The sequence below is a fragment of the Rhinolophus ferrumequinum genome, chromosome 6, assembly GCF_004115265.2.
Source record: "Rhinolophus ferrumequinum isolate MPI-CBG mRhiFer1 chromosome 6, mRhiFer1_v1.p, whole genome shotgun sequence".
NCBI lineage: Eukaryota > Metazoa > Chordata > Mammalia > Chiroptera > Rhinolophidae > Rhinolophus > Rhinolophus ferrumequinum.
The window spans coordinates 61,157,272-61,178,307 of NC_046289.1; the positions used below are offsets into that span (position 1 = coordinate 61,157,272).

The 21,036-nt window shown below is 39.7% G+C and overlaps 1 protein-coding gene and 1 long non-coding RNA gene across 3 annotated transcripts in view; one reads left to right on the top strand and one right to left on the bottom strand.

The window, feature by feature from the left end:
* SLC28A2 (solute carrier family 28 member 2) overlaps positions 1-19,675 on the bottom strand; it is a 35,442-nt gene extending 15,767 nt beyond the window's left edge. Inside the window, exons 1-11 of one of the 2 annotated variants that reach the window (XM_033107165.1) lie at positions 19,546-19,675; positions 18,609-18,705; positions 18,388-18,476; positions 6,950-7,041; positions 5,670-5,853; positions 4,140-4,281; positions 3,424-3,537; positions 3,017-3,094; positions 1,856-1,936; positions 1,334-1,414; positions 48-173 (exon numbers count right to left, since the gene is read on the bottom strand). In XM_033107165.1, the coding sequence (XP_032963056.1) occupies positions 48-173; positions 1,334-1,414; positions 1,856-1,936; positions 3,017-3,094; positions 3,424-3,537; positions 4,140-4,281; positions 5,670-5,853; positions 6,950-7,041; positions 18,388-18,476; positions 18,609-18,689 (1,068 nt within the window). In that variant the 5' untranslated portion in view covers positions 18,690-18,705; positions 19,546-19,675. The remainder of the gene's footprint in view (positions 1-47; positions 174-1,333; positions 1,415-1,855; positions 1,937-3,016; positions 3,095-3,423; positions 3,538-4,139; positions 4,282-5,669; positions 5,854-6,949; positions 7,042-18,387; positions 18,477-18,608; positions 18,706-19,545) is intronic. The other variant, XM_033107166.1, reaches the window with a different exon arrangement.
* The window catches only part of LOC117022929 (uncharacterized), a 40,152-nt gene that overhangs the window by 9,260 nt on the left and 9,856 nt on the right, over positions 1-21,036 (top strand). Inside the window, exons 3-5 of the long non-coding RNA XR_004423146.1 lie at positions 1,807-1,929; positions 6,926-7,044; positions 7,441-7,537. This is a non-coding gene — a long non-coding RNA (uncharacterized LOC117022929). The remainder of the gene's footprint in view (positions 1-1,806; positions 1,930-6,925; positions 7,045-7,440; positions 7,538-21,036) is intronic.

Genomic DNA, 21,036 nt, shown 5'->3' on the forward strand with positions numbered 1-21,036 from the left:
ACCCAGACTCGGGCTTACCCGGTGGTAATTGAACAGACTATGCCTACCCCGAAAGATATGAAGGCTCCCATCACAGTGCCCGAAATGGTGGCAAATCCTCCAGTCATCACTGCATGGATTTCAGAGAGCGTCATGTCTGCGAGGTATGGACGGATGAGCAGAGGTGCCTCTGTCTATAAAGGAGGAGAAGTGAGTCAGATTCAAGAGGGTCCCCACCCCAGAGCCCACCCCAGCCCCAGGGACACATCCCTCTAGTGTGGGGACGCTTCCAGCATTGAGATCTGTTCTTAGGTCTTCCTAGCATCTGCCTCACCCTCTCTCTGGCACCTAATTATATCCTGGCTGGCCTTGTTCTCATCTGTTCTCATACATGTTTGTTTCATCTATTTAAATTTTATAATGAATAGAAGAGAAATGGTATGCCTCTTTTGTACTCAATGTCTAAAACCATACGTATGTCAACTGTATCTGGCATTGACCTAAGACAATGTTATTTATCATTTAATGAGTGATCAGTATGTGCCTAGTACTGTACTAGATGCTAGGGATATTAATGTCAGCACAGCAAAGTTCCTACTCTTAGGAGCTTATAGTCTAGCAGAGGAAACTAAGGTGATTATGGATAATTTCAGCAACTGTGGAGTGCTATGTTAGAAGTATTAGGTTGGTGCAAAAGTAATTGCGGTTTTTGCAATTATTTTTAAACTTTTAAACCGCAATTACTTTCACACCAACCTAATATGAAAAAGTACTCTGGGAACATTTCAGAAACAGTTAATCAGGCTAGGGCCTTTGAAGAGAAAGACCTCAACATTAACTTCTTGTTAATTTGATAAGCCATTGTCGCTAACGTTGAGCTAGTCAGCCAATAGCATATATTGAGCACCTACTCTATAAATATGTTAAACCAGTATTATGGGGAAGAGCCTTGGTGTTAGCCCTGAACAAGGCCAGCTGTTGCCTCCTTTGAGACCCTGGAAAACGAGGATCACAGGGAGAAACCAGAACATAGAGCAAACATCCTTCATAGCTCCTGAAAGGAGATGAGATTTAGAGCTGGATGTTTCCCTAAATTCCTGTGTAAGAAGTTGGATTGGTGGTTAAGGATGTCCCCAGTAAGTACACCCGGGTAAGTATTATTACACATGAAGGGTAAAAGCAATGAGCTGTGTTTCCTTTGAGATTCTGAGTTTTCTTTCATCAGCGATTGCCTGCCCATATCGTCTTCATTTATTTGCCTTTTCAAAAGAAAACCATAATTTTCTCCACCTGTTTTCTGCCATACTCTTTGTTCTCCAGAAAGAAGAAGATCAGAAGGCCTCAGGGTACTTACCATACCCACAAAGATGTTTCCTGCCACAGCCAGGGTCTCTGTGGCTGTGGTGCCCATGGTGGTTTGCAAAAACCAAGCAATCTAAAGGGATACAGAGACCTAAACCATTAACATTAGCAAGAATCTTGGAGAGTATCCATCCAGCAATACCCCCTGCTCCATTTTACTAGTAAGGAAACAAAGGCCTAGAGAAGTATAGTGACAAACCTAAGGCCACGAAACAAGTTACAAACAGAAGTTGGACCAGACCTTGGGACTCTTGGATTCCAGAACTAGTAGATTAAAACTCAGTATGAAATGGCAGTCCAGCAAGTTTTCTCTTCCTGCTCTGCCCCTAAGCCCAACTAGAGCCTGGGCCTGACCACCTGATATCAGGCATTCTTGAAAGAGTTTGCCTTTTTATATTAGTTCTAGCACTCTACATCCTATGTCTGAGCATTTTTCCAAAGTGTCATTTTCATGCTTCTTGACAGATCACAAGATGAAAGTCCACCTTCTGACTGGTGAAGGAGAACGGCTCACCTTCTGCACGACCCACTGCACAAGGCCCAGGTAGTAGAGAATGGACATCACACATCCAAAGTAAATGATGACTGGTAAGGCCTATAATGAGAATGATGGGCATCTAGAAAGATATTACCGTCATCCCCACCTTATCCACGGTTTCATTTTCTGTGGTTTCACTTACCCACGGTTAACCACAGTCTGAAAATATTAAATGGACAATTGCACAAGTAAACAATTCATAAGTTTTAAATTGTGTGCCATTCTGAGTAGTGTGATGGAATCTTGTGCTGTCCTGCTATGTCCTCCCTGGGACATGACTCATCGCTTTGACCAGTATGTACATGCTGGATATACTACCTGCCTGCTCGTGAGTCACTTAGTAGCTGTTCAGGTTATCAAATCATATCAACTGTTGCAGTACTTAGTGCATGTATTCAAGTAACCCTTATTTTACTTAATGGCCCCAAAGTACAAGAATAGTGATGCTGGCAATTTGGATATGCCAAGGGGAAGCCATAAAGTGCTTCCTTTAAGTGAAAAGGTAAAAGTTCTCAATAAGAAAAAAAAATCGTATGCTGAGGTTGGTAAGATCTATGGTAAGAATGCATCTTCTATTTGTGAAATTGCCTAATTTATAAATGAAACTTTATCATAGATATGTATGTGGACGAAAAAACAGTATATATAGGGTTCGGTACTATCTGCGGTTTCAGGCATCCACTAGGGGTCTTGGAACGTATCCCCCACGGGTAAGGGGGGGCTACTGTGCATTCAATGTGCACGTGTATGCCATAATGGACTGTGCTTCGGGCCTCTAAATTAAGCTCTCAGGCTTCCAAGAGCAGCTGAAACAGTGTAGATACTAGTGGCTATTTAAACACAAGCTAGGTTAGGAATAAATTTTAAATGTGTCACAAATCTATTATGCCATCAGTATGAAGCCACAAGGAGATGTTTTCTGAGCCTCCCTCCCCCACTCCTGTTTTATTCCAATTTCAGTATGATAATGATCAAAAGGTGAGAGATTAATGCTCTTTCCTCTACTAATGGGATCAAATCCTCTTCTTAGGGTCAAATAGGTATAGAGACTGGCTGATCACTTGGAGACACATTTTCATCCAGTTTTATACCTCCTCCCACACTGGCCCTCATTCCTGCCTACAAAACAGATATGACCTGAAAAGCAAAGATATTCTTGACCAACGTATCTCCAAACAGAAAACTGGAGCCAGCCACAGTGTAGTTCAGGAAAATCTGAAAGAAAAGAGAGAGAGTGAATGAGAGTGAAGCCAGGTAGGACACAGAGGAAGATGGGCTCAGCTTCATGCATGACAGGCTGGGCTCCCTGTGACAGCACGGGGGCAGGCGATGTCCCCATGAGCTGCTCATTGAATGGCAGAGGACTCAGCAGTTTAGTTCCCTTTATTCATGTGATTAGTTGTACCCCAGTATACTCTTTCTTTCCCACCAGATCTTCTACCACAGTCGTTAATAAGACACAGATCAATCTCCACATGCTTTCCCCATATCTCCTTTCTCTAGGGTTCTAAAAAAGCAGAGCCCTAGCTTTCAGTTTCTCATACCTGAATCTGGTCTCCCAGCCATTGAAATGCATTAAATCCAGGATCGGTTCTGATGACCAAGATCCCAAAGACAAACTGAAGACACAGACCCCAAAACACTGCCCTCCAGGACACCTGAAACCCAGAAAAACATTATTCCAATGTGAGTTCTACACCTACCTGTTCATTACCTGGTTGGCATTTTAAACTTGGGAACATGTACTCTGCGTGGAACCAACCTAGGATATTAACAATAAATCTGGGGTAAAATGGAGTAAGGAGCAGGAGACACAGGGCAGTAATATGTAAAGAGCCACATAGGTCGATACGGTTTTAAAACTGTGTCTACAGGTTAGATGACACACATGCATACATGTGAATAAAAGCACCAGAAACCAATACTTTAATATCGCTATGTGCAATGCAAGCTGATTCTCTCTTGTATTCTATTTCTTTCTTTCCATTTTTTTTTTTTATTTTGTTCTTTCTTTAACACTGGCCTAGATCCACAAAATTGATATCAAGGCTCACTAATAGACCACAGTCTACAGTTTAAAAATAAGTGGTATCTGAGTTAAACTTCACTTTAAAACTTCTCTTAGGAGCAAAATTGTCACAGGCAAATTCCAGAGATTGTTAAGAACTTAGGTCTCTGCCTTTGTAATCAATACTTGACACATGCACTTTGCAATTAGTAACACATGGCCCTCGGCCCACCCTGCATACCCCAAACTCACTGCTCTGTGGTGTTTGGAGCAGGCAAAGAGGATGAGGATGAACATGCAGACTCCTGCAAAGGGGATCAACTGCTCAGGCCTTTGGGCTGTGTCTAGAGCCAACCACAGGATAAGGCCAATCAAGAAGACTCCTGCGAACACCCTGAAGAGGGAATGCCAAGACCATGTCATCAGCTCAGTGAATGAATGACAAATAATTAAACTTACCTCTAAAAAGTAGAAGTTCATCCCGAGCAAAAGTGAAATAACTCAGTAGATTGGACAAGAGATATAGCTTGAGAATCATTCATATGGTGATTTCCTAAGTACCACCTCTCCCAACTCTTTGACTCACAGAATGAAGTTGAAAGAGTCGAATCTGAGAACACAAATCACATGACCTCCTTTCCTCAAGTTTCCATATCAGTAAGATGTGATATAAGACTCATTCTCTAAGACTGCTCTAATGAATAACCAAAATATTTTTTTTAAAGGAGGAAAAGTATGGAAAAGTATGCATGGTCTCCCGTGGATCACCCAATTTCCAACAACTCCAAGGGCAAGAGTAAAGGCTAAGCCACAAATCAACTACTTGTGGTCTATGGTCCCTTGATGTACCAAACATGCTTGGCAATATACAGACTGGTTACCTCATGTCTGAATGTTGGAGTCAATTCAATTCAAGGGAAAAATATTAGAAGGGAGCTCATATATCAAAACAAAACAAAAAGAGCATGCTGTCCATTGGGATCAGGAACAACAGCAACAATAAAAAGCATTACAAGTCAGGGTAGAATTTTGGAATTATTCTCACTGTGAACTCATCTCACTTAAAGTCAATAAAATGTGGTTTCCAGAATCTACCCAGCTAACGATTAGAGTCCTTTTAGCTTTGTCTCCTCAGTGTCAAATACATTAGTGATCCAAAATTTTGGTTGTAGTTTGGAATGTTTCTCCAAATTATTGCTGCTGCAGATATTCTTGACACAGATTTTCTGCACGTCCATTGGAAAATAGGCAAAAAAGAGGAACTTTATAGAGAGTCTGGAAGTTATTCTGTCATTCCACGCCTGTGAGCAAAGAACGCGTGGCTGCCATAGTCAATGAGATGAGCGGTGGCTGCTGTTGAATCCAGTCCTGAATATACTGCACAGTAAGTTTGCTCATTAAACTCTAAGGAATTGTAAAAGACACCAGTGGGTGCAGGAAGTTTGGAGGACTAGACGGAAAAAAGCATAAAAAGAATCAGGGAACTAAGGGAAACACATATGACCACCAAATCAATTTGATAGCTTAATGAAACAGACTGGTTCTTCTCTGAGACGTAACCCCTTCCGCCCCTAGCACTGTTGAGACACGAAGCTACAAGAAACTGGACGGAAGTCCAGTGCTCAGAGACCTGTTGCCATTTGCTGTCTGAGCCTTGGTTTTGAAACTATAGGTGAGGGTCTGAGAGACAGCTCAGGAACTGCCACAGGAGAAAAGGGGAAGCAGGCTGGGATTTGGGACAAGTTTTGGGACTAGGTATATTGAGATCCTTATCTCACTCACCATTTGATCCAAACCTTTAGGCAGAACTTTTGAAAGGGTTTCAGACATCTTGTTAATTTTTCACCAAAGAATCTTTTTAGAAAGTGGTGAACTGGGACCAAGAGCACCAAACAGGTGAGGACGAACAAGGCCAGTGCCCTCTGGAAATCCAAAATGCAGGCTGCCAAGAAGTAGGCAGCATAAGCTGAAAGGAGAAGATGCAGAGTAAAGATCAGCAAGTCCGAGCTACCCAGGGGCAAATGAAGCGCGAGTCATGAATGTCTGGGACTTCAAGCAAGAAAAACCCTCCAGCGACCTTGCCAACCAGCCCCAGTTGTCAGACTGAGCCTGCAGTTCTCAAGGCCAAGCTAGATGGCTGTTTTCTTCTTGAGGATTCCCAAGGAATAGTTTGAATGCGGCATATTTCCACTTGTCTTTAATGAAATATCTTCTACTTTATCTGATATCCTTTTCTGTCCTTGGGAGTAGATTTGATCAGACCCAACACTAGACTCTTCAAAAGTCATCTTTTCTTAAAACTTTATAACCCCAGTCATTTTAGCCTTTCCTCTTGAGCAAAATCCCATAAACAAGGCTACTACTAGGAAATATAACAGGTCCTCAAATAACGTCATTTCATTCAATATTGGTTATATCATCGAAGAGATTCCTAGGAACTTAACATGATGTTTACATCAGCGAGCCGATGGTAAAATTGGTTTCATTATATGTTGTTTCACTTCAAGTGTCAGAGCCTATCGAGGATGTTCAGTGAGGACTCACTGTACAGTCATATGGTCCTTACCCCATGGCTCTTTGACTCACCCCAAAATATAATTGTCTTCTCGTTATCCCAGCCGCCTCTAATATTGACGTCAAAGTCCTATACATCACTGACAATGTAATTTAAATAGTGGTTTGCTGATTTAAAAAAAAATTTATATCTTTAATCTTACTAGTAAGCCAGCAAATAAGGAAAGTATACCACAAGCTTCTCTTATAAAGACTACAAGAACCATGCCCTGCAAAGCAAGACACTAAACTAGAGACAAGCCCAGATTCCCTGAAATACGTAAGTCCGTCAAATAGTACAGTTTTGAAAAATACTTTATTCTCAGATTTTACTGATTCTGAGAAGTGCAACTCAATAAATTACAGTTCAACTACCAGTAATTACGATCTATATATCCCTTTAGATTGGTTTGTGAATAAATTTGCTTTTTGTCTAGAAGGTGTCTTGCCACAAGGTCATATTCCTAAAACAATGTGTCTCTCAGTTCCAGGACTTCCCAGGACCTCACCCAAACACAACAGGCCCAGCAGGATCTTCTTGAACAAGCCGGCATGTGTTTTGCAGAAACTTCGTGCCCTGGTGAAAGGTTGTAGGCTCCTCCTGGTAAGAACCCAAAAATTAAGATACAAAAGTTACTCCCTCCCATTTGTATCAATGCCCACAACTTAGATTACTTGGCCAGAGGGAGAACGTTCTCTTAATCAATGAGGAAAATTATTCATCAGAGGGACATTAGGTCATGTTCCAGCAATGCCAAAAAGGCCAGATCGAAACTTACCAATGGGCAGCAGGTCAGAATAACCCTACACAACTTGGACTAGCAATGTCCTCAGTAATCTCCTACTGCATAGGTGGATACTGGTCACATCAGGGAGAGGCTCCTGGGACCTACTACTTCCCTGCTCCCCAGGGACAAGGGATTAATCAGCTTCCAGATTCAGAAAAGGGCCTTTTCTTCTGAGATGCAGCTTTGACCATTCCTCCCTGAAACCCACACAGACCCATAACTCTGAACAATCAGATGTGCATTGACAGATTGTGAAGAAAACACCAAGACTCCCTGGATGGGCAGCGCTTGAGAGAAAATGCATAGCAGGTAGGACTATTCAAGTTTGATTTAACATTTATATAGTGCTTTCTAAGTGCTTGGCTCCTTCAAAGAACATTAAAATAATAACTCCTAAGAATTCTTGAGGTGGTTACTATTATAATTCCCATTTTACAGATGTGGAAACTAGAAAATAGAAGTAAGTAACTTTCCCAAGGTCATGGAAGCTGTAAGGAGAAAAGACAGAATGTAAACTCAGGCAGTCTGGCTTCAGAATCTGAGCTCTTCACCATCATCCAATGCTGTACCTCACCTACACTCCAGGCTCACTCCTCTTTGCCAGTCCCGAGGACCCTCAGCACACTGTAGTCATATGAGCAAAAAGCTCTAATTTTCAAACTCTTAAAGTTCTAAAAGTGAGCCCCACAAAAAGGTCCTAGTAGGTCATCTTGCTGAGGCAGGACAGCTTAGCCAGGGCTGGGACCAGCCACTAACTCCAAACGCCTTGGGGTCTTGACTCACAGTTTTCCTGGCTCTTTCTCCATTGCTGCGTCTCCCATCTAACATGCTCCCTCTGTTCCTTATATATAGCCTTCCTTTTCTCCTTTTCCTCTTTCTCTTCATTCTCCTCCTCCTCCTCATTTCCCTTTCTGCAGGGAGCCCAGCCCTGTGTTAGGAGAGTAGACTGTGTATTATCAGATATAGGTAATCTGAGAGAGGAGAAAACAGTCTATCACCACCCAACTGAATCAATTCAAGAGGATACCTTAGGATCCTAAGGACTCTGCTACCTTTCCATACTTAATAGAAAACATAGTGAGTAAAAAGGGTTGCTTAGAGGTGTCAGCATACCTGAAGGGCATACTTATCATTGGAACATCATTCACAAAGCATAGCCAGGAACTAATTTACTTTGAATCCTAGACTTCTTGCATACCAGATAGCTTTGATTGGCTCCTCCAGACCTACTCTCTGTGCCCAGGCAATCTAGCCCTCTGGACTCTACCAAAGGGCCTCCATGCCCTCTGGCTTATCTGGTTGGATTCTGCCAGGGGGACCCAGAAGGAGATCAGAGTGTATGAAAAGACTGAGGTTGGTATTGAGGAGGTCTTCTTTAAATGACTCTCTTTCTGGGTTCTCTCAGGTCTTGTCCCTTTGGGCCTAGACACAGTAAAGGTTCAATGCCTCTAGCCTCACGTTCTTGTACCATCCTTTCTTGTGCTTCCACCACATCTTGCCCACGTCTTTGTGATGGTCTCCTCTAATTATCCTAATTTAAGCATGCTATCTATCTCCTGTTAGGACCCAAACTGATACACTAGGTGAAGCTGATATAAAATTATACCCAGTCAAATGCCAGTTCCACAAGGCCACCACAAAATAAGAGGGGCATACACTAGACCAAGAGTAAATATAAATCACTTTTGGAAAAGGAAAAGATTTCTGCCATCACCTGTAACCAGATTTGACCACATCCTGGGAACTGAAGACCAGTGGGTACAACCAAAAATCAGTTAACACTCATTTCTGCAAAACCCATTAACAACCTGATCCTAGAAATATCAAGTTGGAACTGGACCTCTGGTTTACAGAAAGTCATTTAGGTGCATTCCAAATGAAAAGAGAAAAAAGCTTTCTCATCCTTTAAACCAATTGAGAAGCAGTGCATAGAGGCCTGTGAACAAGTGTTCATGATCCTTGTATCCTACTTGACCCAGGATCTTGCTAACACTACCAAGCTCTTTATTTTACATAATAGCACTGTTTGAGAGTTAGTATTATATCCTATCAGGAAGCTGAATTGAGAAGAAATCTATCTGATAGATGGTAAAACTCAATACTGGCCCATAACTTGTTGTGAAGTATGTACCCACTGTTAAGTTCTCCCAGTATGTACATGGGAGGCTTTCCAGATATACACTAACAATAACCCTCTCACATGCCTTACTGCCTGCAGCTGTAGGCAGTAAGCTGATAGGACAAAACAGAGAAGGGTAAGGGGTGGTAGGTCATGCTAGCTAAACATACATTAGAGGGCACTGTAGGCCAGGCCTAGCAGCAAGAGAGTACATGCATTTTCTCAGTGACCCTATCTACAAGATATGGAAATTCTCCCAACTAAAGGAGGCAGCTATGGAAAATTCCAGAGACTGGGGTGCTATCGTTGAGCATTAGAATAGAAAGCTTAGGACAGCTTTCAGAAAATCCATCTCTAGTGACTGTTGACATTGTGGCTCTGGGTGAATCTTTGCTGCTCTAGCTTGAAGTAAGAACTGAAAGAAACGAAATGAGTCAACCCAGAAATAAATGATGGTCTGAGTAAAGGGTGAGGGCCTCCAGGCAGAATTGACCAGGATCTGTTCAAGGAGTCAAAGGTTTTATGTTAATGATGGCATAAAAAGAACTGGTCAGTGGTACTGTACTGGCTACCACTTTACCAGATTCAAAGCTGTGTATACAACTGGTTTCAAACTGGAGGGACAAGGAGAGCTGGGTGGTTGTTAGGGACTCGAGAACAGTTACCAAAATTGTCCGAGAGAAATGGAGTCTGAGAAGCACAAAGGTTGTCAATAAGCCAAAGTGGGAAGCCAAATAGGAGTTGGAAAACCAGAGGACGCAAGAGAAAGGTCTATCAGATGGAACCCAGAAAACTTACATTGGAGGTACAGACTCTGAGCACCTGGGGATGACTATTCTGAGAGCCATGAGCCTAGCTAGAGTGAGAAGGGAACCTAAACCAGAACACAGCCAGGTTTGCTGACTTGTATTGGATGTACTGTCTTTGAAAGAACTCTCCCTCCACTTTGTACCCAAATCTCCGCTTGCTGTATCCATTTCAGATAACAGAAAACGTCAGATCTTTTTCACACTAACAGTGTAGACCCAATGCCAAAGGTCCACAAAGACAAGAAGGACCTATGTGATGGGATTTCTAACTAGTCCTTCAACTTACCCTCAACTTCTTCCATTGAGAACTCTGTTCTCCCATGTTAGTGATTCTGACAGACAGTGGAGTCTTCCCAGATAAGGTGCTCTCCGTCACTCATCAGGGAGAGTCATGACTCTACCTTCAACGGCCTTTTTGAGCCAAACCCTTTAGTTCTGTTAGCAAAGATTTCTCAAATATGGTTAATGCCCATCATGGACTTCCTCTGCTGATACAATTTACCCCTATTTATACATTTTTAAAAATGATTTCAGTAGGAATTTGAGGACAAATGGGATCTAGCTCATCCAGCTATTGGTATCAGGCTCAGGCCCTAATAATAAACAAAATGAAAGGGGGTGAGGAAGAGCTCCCAGCAAAGAAGGGCTGCCTAAAATTCTTCACATGGGACTTGCATTGACATGCCACAGAGGCCTGAGGTGCCCTTCCAGACCTCCTTGCTGGTAACTTGTACAGCACACACCCATCCGCCTGTCTTGCCATCTCCACCCATCCCTACCAGGCTTACCACCATCCTCCCAGAAAGTCAGAACATGCTGATAAGGCAGCCAGATGAGAGAGCAGACCTAGTTGAAGCAGTTGGGGAGCTAGGAGGAAAAGTGAGAAATAAAAATGATCTTTAAGAAGGAGAGGTCAGTGATACTCAATGATGTATAAAATTAGGCATCATGGCAAATGAGAAGAGGCTAGATTTGGCAGTGAAGAGGTGGCTGATTCTGTTTGAGAGAGCTGTTTACAGGAGAGCCTCTGAGTAAAAGCAGAATTGCAGGGGACTGTGAGCATATATGGACTACTTTTTTCTTTAAGTTTGTGAAGAAAAGAAAAATCAGATACTATTTATTATGCACCTTTTACCAGGCACTGCAAGACCTCATCAGTCATCCTCCCCCAAAACAGAAAGTTCATATTGTAAATTTATGAGCAAGGAAACTGAGCCGGCCAGCAAGTGGCAGAGTTAGGATTTAACGCCCAGATCTTTCCATTACTCCAAGTAGCTTCTAATTAGAGATGTAAGACTAGAATTCCAGAGGGATCCTTCCAGAATTCTAAACTTAGGATTGCTAAGAGAGTAGAAAAGAAGGAGCATGTAAGTATGCTTGCGAATGTCGATGGTGCTTTCACAAAGGAGAGGACAGATGAACTGATATGAAAGGTAAGGGGAAGAAATTTGTTAAGTGGAAGTTTGCAGGGAGTTAGAAGAGAAGGTTGGGATATCTCTAGAAGAGTAAACGCATACTTGAATGAGCCTAGCATTTTGAAAGAACAGTAGGACTTGCTGTCACTGGGAAACAGGGAGCATATAGAAGGATAGTGGGAGGAAAGCTTGTAAAGGAGAGAAGCCAGGTCATGCAGATTATATGCCATGGTTAGGAATTAGATATGATCTTGTAGGAAGTGGAGAGCCATTGAAGAATTTAAGCAAAGTAATAACGCAAGCAGATATGTGTTTTAGATAGACTTCTCTGGTGGCAGTGGGGTGGGAGATGGGCTGAGGGCCTTTAGGAAGTCGCTGAAGGTGCAGAAGAGGACTGATAATAGGAGTGAATGGCAAAGGTGTTTAGAAGAATCAACATTAAGTGGAGTGAAGTTGGGATGACAGTGAGGTTCTTGCCATGTGTGACTCAGTCAGGGTGAAAACATTCACCAAAATAGAGAATATAGGAGGATGTCCAGAGCTGAGGAAAAACAGACGTGAGGAGGAAATGTGAGTTTATTCATCTTTATATGCCTAGAGCCCAGCCCCAATCCAGGCATAGCAGGCAAGCCTCAAACCTATGCTGATAGGAGTTTGGTTTCAATGTTTAATTTGAAGTATATATGTGACATCTAGGTACAGATGTTTGGTGAATGGTTAGATATATAAGGCTGAAGCTTAGAACAAAGATGCAGGCTTCAGATGTAGCTTTATGAATCAAGACATTAAGTGTAGAAGTGAGAAGAGAAGACAAATGACAGACCCTGAAAAGCAACATACAACGAAGAACATACAGAGAGGTAGAAGAATTAGGAGGGTGTAGTGTTATTAAAATTTTTTAAATTAGTTTCAAGAAAGAAAGGGTCAAAAGGATCATGTTGCAGAGATTCCCAATGAAAGTGCATACAATAGACTTGATAAGTAGGTTTCCATTGCTTACCTGGGTAAGAGAATGTCAGCTGACCACTGATGGTGAAAACTAGATTGCACTGGACTGAAAAGTGAATGGGGAGGTGAGAAAATGTTGTTGCAAGTAAATCCCACTTTTCCAAGAAACTTAGCCATGAAGGAAAACTATATCACAAGATTGAGGTAAGGTTGATTTGTTTGTTTGTTTACTGTAAAAGAATGAAACTTGAGTATACTTATAGATTGGGGAAGGGTCTAATGGAGAAGGAGTAACTGAACATGTAGGGGAAGGAGAGTCCTATAGAAGGGGATAGAAAAGGATGGGATTAAGAAGATGGGTAATGATTATCAAAAACATTTTTTAAAAAGGAACTTACAAGATATTTTTAAGTGATCATGGAGTATGGTATGATTAAGCTAGAATATCTGATGTGATAAGTTATATACAACAGATTCTAGGACAGAATATTTACATACAACCTAAGTAGAAGTATGTGTAATACTCTATATCCACACAGAAAGATGTACAAAATGAGGATTTCAGGTAATATTTACTTGATTCTTTATATTTTTCCCCGTACTCTTTGAATTTCTTATGAGGAGCATGTATCATTTTGATAATGAAAATAAAATAAAGCTATCTTCATTTCAAAAAAAAAAGAAGATGGGTAATGAAGTTGGCTTCAGACTGAGGGAAAGTAGGCCTTCTGATAAAGGAGGGTAAAGATAAGGATTCATGCAGGTGCGGGTACATTTAAGTTGGAGCATATAGTAAGATAATTTACTGTTTAAACAAAAATAATGACAGTGTAATATGGGGTTTATAACATGTAGAAGTAAAATATATAAACATAAACAACAGTAGTATAAAGACTGGAAGGGGAAATATAGAAGTATACTATTGTAAGATTCTAATACTGTATGTGAAAGGGTATAATATCACTTGAAGGTAGACTTGCTACATTGAAGATGTACACTATAAACACAAAGCAAGCACTAATATAATAAAACGAAGAGTTACAGCTAATAAGCCCACAAAGGAGATAAAATAATCATTTTAAAATATTCAATTAATCTGAAGGAAGGCATAAAAAGAGGAAAGGGCATACAAAGAGAAAGTCATTAAAAAAGAATATGGAAAGACATCCCATGTTCATGGATCAGAAGAAATAATATTGTTAAAATGTCCATACTACCCAAAGCCATCTATAGATTCAACGCAATTCCCATCAAAATAGTTCACAAAAATAGAAAAAACAATCCTAAAATTTGTATGGAACCACAAAAAAACCCAAATAGCTAAAGCAATCCTGAGAACACAGAACAAAGCTGGAGGTATCACACTTTTTTTATTTCAAACTGTACCACAGAGTTATAATAATAAAAACAGTATGGTACTGGCATAAAAATACACATAGACCAATGGAACAGAACAGAGAGCTCAGAATTAAACTCCCACATATACAGTCAACTAATATTTGACAAGGGATCCAAGAACACCCAATCAGGGAAGGATTGTCTCTATGACAAATAGTGTTGGAAAAACTGGATAAACACATGCAGAACAATGAAATTGGACTCCTATCTTACACCATTCATAAAAGTTAACTTGAAATGGGTCAAAGACTTACATGTAAGACCCGATACCATAAAACTCCTAGAAGAAAACGTGGGGAAGAAGCTCCTCAGCATTGGCCTTGGCAATGATTTTTTTTGATATGACACCAAAAGCACAAACAACAAAAGCAAAAATCAACAAGTGGGACTACATCAAACTTAAAAAGTTTCTGCACAGCAAAAGAAACAATTAACAAAATGAAAAGGCAACCTACAGAATGAGAGAAAATTTTTTTCAAACCATGTATCAGATAAGTGGCTAATATCCAAAATATAGAAGTCATACAACTCAATAACAACAACAAAAACCAAACAATCCGATTCAAAAATGGGCAGAGGAACTCAACAGACATTTTTCCAAAAAAGATACCCAAATTCCAACAGGTACATAAAAAGATGCTCAACATCAGTAATCATCAGGGAAATGCAACTCAAAACCACAATAACCTATCACCTCACACCTGTTAGGATGGCTGTGATCAAGAAGACGAAAGATAGCAAGTGTTGGTGAGGATGTGGAGAAAAGGAAACCATTGTACCCTATTGGTGAGAATGTAAATTGGTTCAACCACTATGAGAAACAATATGGAGGTTCTTCAAAAAAATTTAAAATAAATCTACCACATGATTCAGCAATTCCACTTCTGGGTACATATACCCAAAGGATATGAAACAGAATATTGAAGAGATGTATGCACTCCCATATTTATTGCAGCATTATTCACAATAGCCAAGATATGGAAACAATCTAAGTGTCCATCAGTGGATGAATGGATAAAGAAAATGTGATGTGATACACACACACACACACACACACACACACACACACACACACAAAATGGAATATTATTTAGCTATGAGAAAAAATATACTGCCATTTGCAACAACATGGAAGGACTTGAGCAAATTATACTAAGTGAGATAAGTCAGATAGAGAAAGATAAGTACTATATATCACTTATATGTGGAATATAAAAAATCCAAAATCGTAAAAACAGACAGTAAAATGGTGGTTACTAGGTCATGGGAGGATAGGGCAGATGTTGTTTAAGGGTACAAATTTACAACGAGTAGTAAATAAGCCCGAGAAATTAATGTACGGTATAGTGAATATAGGTGATAATACTGTATAATAATTATCAAATTTGCTAAGAGACTAGAACTTAATGATTCCAACCACTATAAAGAAACGAACTTTATGTAATGTGATGGAGGTGCTAATTATCGCCACAATGGCAATTGTATTTATTGCAATATACAAATATATTAAATTAACATGTGTACACCTTAAATTTGCTTAATGTTATATGTCAAATATATTTCAGTTAAAAAAATATGTTTACTTGCAATGCAGAAATTAGAGGAAGGATCTGGGTAAACATTTGAGCTCATTAATTATGAACTGGGCCTTTACTTTTTATTTGTCTGGTTTCACTTTGTGGAGTCAAGAGTAATAAATAAAATAACAAATGTTCTTCAAATCCTAAATATTATTGTTAAGAAAATTTTCATAAAATCAGAGAAATGGTGTAATTATAGTTAATGGAAGGAATGTAATATTGGGTAACCACTGAAAAGACAATCTGTTCTTAATGGATAACTGGGAAAAATAAACTAAAAATGGGAGAAATAAATTTGATATATTGAAAAAAAGAACAATTAAGACAAATAGAAACAAGTAAATAGCAAGATGGTATTTTTAAATCATTAAATGCCAATGACCTAAACACCTTAATTAAAAAGCAAACTGGCAGACTGGCAAAAAAAAAAAGAGAGAGAGACTTCTCTTTTTCGCAGAGAAAGAAAAGAAGAAAGGACAAAGACAAATTGTAAGGTAATATTATAAGTGTTATTACCGTGATGCATGAGGGAATTAGTGACAAAAGTATTGAAGCTCTTGAAAAGGAATGATATTGGATTATATAGCAATTAGCAGTGGAGATGGGGATAGGCAGAATAAGTGGGGCTGAGAATTTGAGAAGAATAGGAGTTTTAGAACAACTGCTAAAGAGAAATAAGCAGGTAGTCCACATGTAATAAAGTGAAGTGCCAACCCGGGAAGAAGGCTCAGGCAGTCCAGTTAGGGGCCAAAGTTCCACTTAATTATTTTCAACTGGGCTCCACATGAAGTCTAGGCATATCAGAACAGAAATTAGAGCTGAAATTAACAAGATTTATGGCATGATCATTATCTTTTCCTAGTAATTAGCCTGAATGAAAAAACATTCATGTAAATGAAAAGTTTAATATGATCCAACTCTTCATTTCTGGAGTTAAGAACTAGAAGAAGTGGTAGTTAGAAAACAAGCTAGAAAAAAGTGACCCTTCCTCCAGGGCAGAAGAGCCCCCTCTCAGGTGTGCTGCCCGTTCCCCAGCCATACCCGAATTTAGGAAGGATGTCTCCCTGCCAAGCTAGCTCCAGGACCCTAACACCACTCAGCACTACCCCTGAGGGTCTGCAGGGCTAAGGGGAAAGGGATGCTGTCGTCTAACCTAGTCTCTTTTGCTCTCAGCATATACATCCCCTACTTTACAGAAAGTTAGGCTCTCTGGCCTTGCACCCCTTATTTTCACCTCAGTGCAGCTCTGATCCAACAGCTTCTCAGATTCCTTTTTAACATCTTAGGAAAAACTGGTCTTCCCATTTAGCAAGGCAAATTTCCAGCTCTTAATCTCAGTTCCACCTCCTGACAACTTCTAAGGGCCTTGTTCTGACAATTGCTTTTCTCACTATCAACATACCCTTCCATTGTCCATTCCTTCTCTTTCTGACTCTCCTGGCTCCTTTTTTCAACCATCAGATGTGCTCAAGTTTACTACTTCTTAAAAACAAATACCTCTCACCACCACCAAACTTTTTTGAATGTATAACAACAGAAAGAACCCTCCCTAAAATATTTATGTTTTGCTGAATTGCTTTATAGAAATGGATAAATTCAGAAAGAATAATGAAAAGAAAGACAAGCTAAAGTCAGTTTGTGTTGAAGGATAAGATGAAGGATTTCCTGAGGAACCAAGAAGAGGAGTAAGAGAGGGTAAGGACAGGGGTCTGAGTGTGTGTCCTGAGAATAGCTGGTTTTAATTAATCACGAAATCTTGCCAATTCTACTACAAAAGTGTCTCTGGGATTTAACTCCTCTAATCTATTCCCACATGTCCACATTGAGATATATATATATATATATATATATATATATATATATATATATACACACACACACACACACACACACACACACATATGTACACACACATATATATACACATATATATAAATTTGTATATATATATATATAAATTTGTATATATAAGTGAATTTCTGGAGAAGAAAGTAGAATTTAAAATTTTATTTTCTCTATGAAGTCACTAAGTTAACTCTTAAAAATAAAGAAAAGAAAACAAATTAAAAAAACCTTTTGTTTGGGAGCTGCTCTGGATCATATCCATATATTCCTTAGAAACTATTTAATATCCTCTTTTAAGCTTCACAGTGTATGAGTTGTGAACCTTTTCCAAGCTATTGAACATGGCTTCCATCTGATCTCTTTTACCCAAACAACTTTCTGGGACCAAATCCATGATCAAAATCAAGGATTTTTCTCACACTTCCTTCCTTGATTCCTGTTGCACATAACACTGTGGACTGTGCTTTCATTCTTCCTTCTCTTTTGACATCCAAGACTGTGCTTTTTTACTTCCACTATTATCCCTCATAGTGGGTCCTTTTCTCTCTCTCTTCTTTTTTTCTGATTTTTCTTTCTCCCCACCCGAAATCTGAGTATTCCAGAAGAGCTTTTTCTTTTTTTAAATGATATGGTTAAGTTAATTTCTAAGCCTCAATATTCTAATTGAAAAAAAGGGATTAAAATTAGTATCTACCTGTTCCTGTGAAAATTAAGTAAATTAATTACATAAAGCATTCTGCACAATAGTAAGTACTCAATAAATGTTAGTTGTTATTATTCTCATTGTTGTTATTTTTATTGTCAGTCCAACCAACACCAATATTGCTGAACTCCCATTATTTACAGCACAGGTTTATATAACAATTAATTACATACAAATATAGAATGCATATGATAACATAAGGTGGCTGTGAGTCTTATCTCCACAATAAGACCACAAGTTCCCTGAGAACGGGGTCATTTTGATCTCTTTGAGTCCTCTGGTCACACGTAGCCCACCCTAGTTCCTCACATCCTAACTGAACCAATTCTAGAACACCCGTACCTCTGGTGAGTGGAAGGCCTAAGCCCATCCCCAAGGCTTTGTCTTTGCTCTTCAGTCCTCCTGCTTCTCTCAGGATTTTCTCCTCCTTTCTGTAAGCACAGGTAAAGTTGAGGTCAGTCGTAGGGCCCTGCAGGGGAGGTGGGTTTGAGAATAGTCAAAGACCCTACAGGAGGCCGTGCAGCAGATCACAAGGCTGTGCAGAAATTGAAGTGGTGAATTACCGTGAGCTCCAGCCCCATGTTCTTTACACCAGTCTCCACTGTGGACAGATCAGTGGCCTCTCTTTCATTTGTTTTCTTCATCTCCTGTTCTCTTTAACTGAAAAACAAATTCAGGGCCAAGGCTGAAAGATTGACCATTCTATAATATGGGACTGGGGAGAATTTTTAGATCGTCTTGCCCCCAGGAAAAAAAAAGCAAAAATCTGTAGATGTTTAGTTGATTTCTTTAAGAACTGAGAATTGGGGAAATTGGAAGCATAATTTTAATATAATAAATAATGAAATATAGACTTCTATTTCTGTGAATAGGTAATAAAAGGGGTAATAAGATAGGGGTAAATAAAGGGGTAAAAAGAGAAATGAAGAGCAGGGTTCATTTAAATGAATCAGTGATTTGTTCACCCAAGGTCCCAGGACCTGGACTAAAAAGGACCCTGTTAGGTCCTTAGAAGGAAAAGTCAGAGGGTAACTACTCCTGTTACTCTGGGGTAAGAAGAAAGCAGAAAGGGAGGCAGAGACCTGGGAAGGCCCCAGACCCTAACATATTGCTTAGAAAACAAAGGTTTTCAAGTTCCTGATTATATTGTAGCACAAGAATGGTTTTTGGAGTATCTAAGAACATCCTCATTAGTAAAATAAATCTACACTTAGAATAATCAGCATCACTGTTAATTATCCTAAAGAAAGTTTTAAAACAAAATGAGAGAATCAAGAAACTAAAGCAAACATTTGAGCCTCACCATAAGCAACCCTCATAGACAAACATTCAAATTTATAAGTTCATTCTGAGATGTTTCTTTGCAGAAAATTTCCTTCCCCATGGAATTATATTTTTTAATGTGCTCTCTTCAAACATTTAAAATACAATTTCATTAAACACACATAAACAGACTTTTGTTGTATAAACTAGTGCCTTTCTGTATAGGCAGAGACCTACCTGAATTTGGTCTAAACGTGATCAGTTAAGAAATTTGGCAAATCAGGTTCCCGCCCTCCCCAAACACGCTTTCTTACGCCAGCTTGTAGGATTCCTTCTGTCTCCTCAGTAAAGGACTGAAAGAAAAACTCAGCTCCAAGAGATCCTGACTCTGAAGGGAGGGAGGGGGACTGGCTTTCCTGTGATTGGCTCATTTTGTCTTTGGCACTCCTTAAACTGTGCCTGTCATCCCTGTAGGGGAATTAGACATTTATACATGTTCTCAAGACTATTTTGCAGGGAATTCTGCAGAAACTTCTAACAGGCACATCAACAGAAGCACTGCCCAGCACTGAGCTAGGCACTGAAGAGCGTGTAAAAGAAAAGAGAAAGGTCTCCGCACTCAGAACATTTATCATCATTCTGTACTGGAATGACAGCTACTAGAAAACAACAGAAAGCAGGACTATACAGAAAGCAGGATTCAATGCCAAATAATCTCTAGGAAGTCTTTTATTAATCCATCCAACAAATATTTGTTGAGTGCTCACTATCACCCAGGCACTGTTTTGGATGCTGAAGACACAAAAATGAATGAGACATTTGTCTCTGACATGAATGAACTTACAAATCAGTAAGGAAAGACACATGTGTCAGAAAGGCTTCACGGAGTTGGTAACAGTTGCCCTGAGTCTGGAAAGTCTTGAACGGTAAGTGGAGGATCGATGATGGAGAAAGGGAAAGATATACCAGCAGAGAGAGAAACCTGACCAAAAGTACAGAGGTGTGGCCTTCCCTGACATGGTAAGGAGACTGCAAAAATTCGCTAAAGAATGGAGAGAAATGTTTGAGGAATTAATTAAGGAAGAACACAGAATAAAGTAAGAAATTATTTAAGGAATTGAGGGTGGAAATGTGAGTAATCTATATCAAGAAATAAGTCTGGAGATGCTGGTAAGTACCAGATAGAGGTGGGCTCTCTGTAAGCCAAGTGAAAAGTTTGGACTTATTCTGAACCAATTTGGAAGGCAAGGGGAGGATGGATTGGAGGATGAACATTGAGGACAGGGAGACAGGCCAGAAAACAAAAGTAATAGTCCAAGTCATACATGGTGAGGCTCTAACCAAAGAAGTAGAAGAGGATGGATAGAAGGTAACAAGTCTATAAGACTTGATGATTGATTGAGCATGGGTAAAAATGTATGACAGGGGAAAGGTAATTCTTCAAAATGATCTAATTTCTACCTATTCCTACCTTCCAGTAATACTTTCCTGCATATTGTTCCATAACATACAATGTTCTGAACTACAGAAGACATAGTACTCTAAATGTTACTTTTCTCCCATTAGACTGTTATCTCCTCAAGCACAGGCTTTCTATCTTGTTCACCACTGTATCCCCAGGCTCAAGGTCTGCCATATATCAGACAATCAATAAATGTAAGATGAGTGAAATAAACAAACATAGGATTCTGGTTTATATTATTGGGTATGTAGATGATGATAACAATC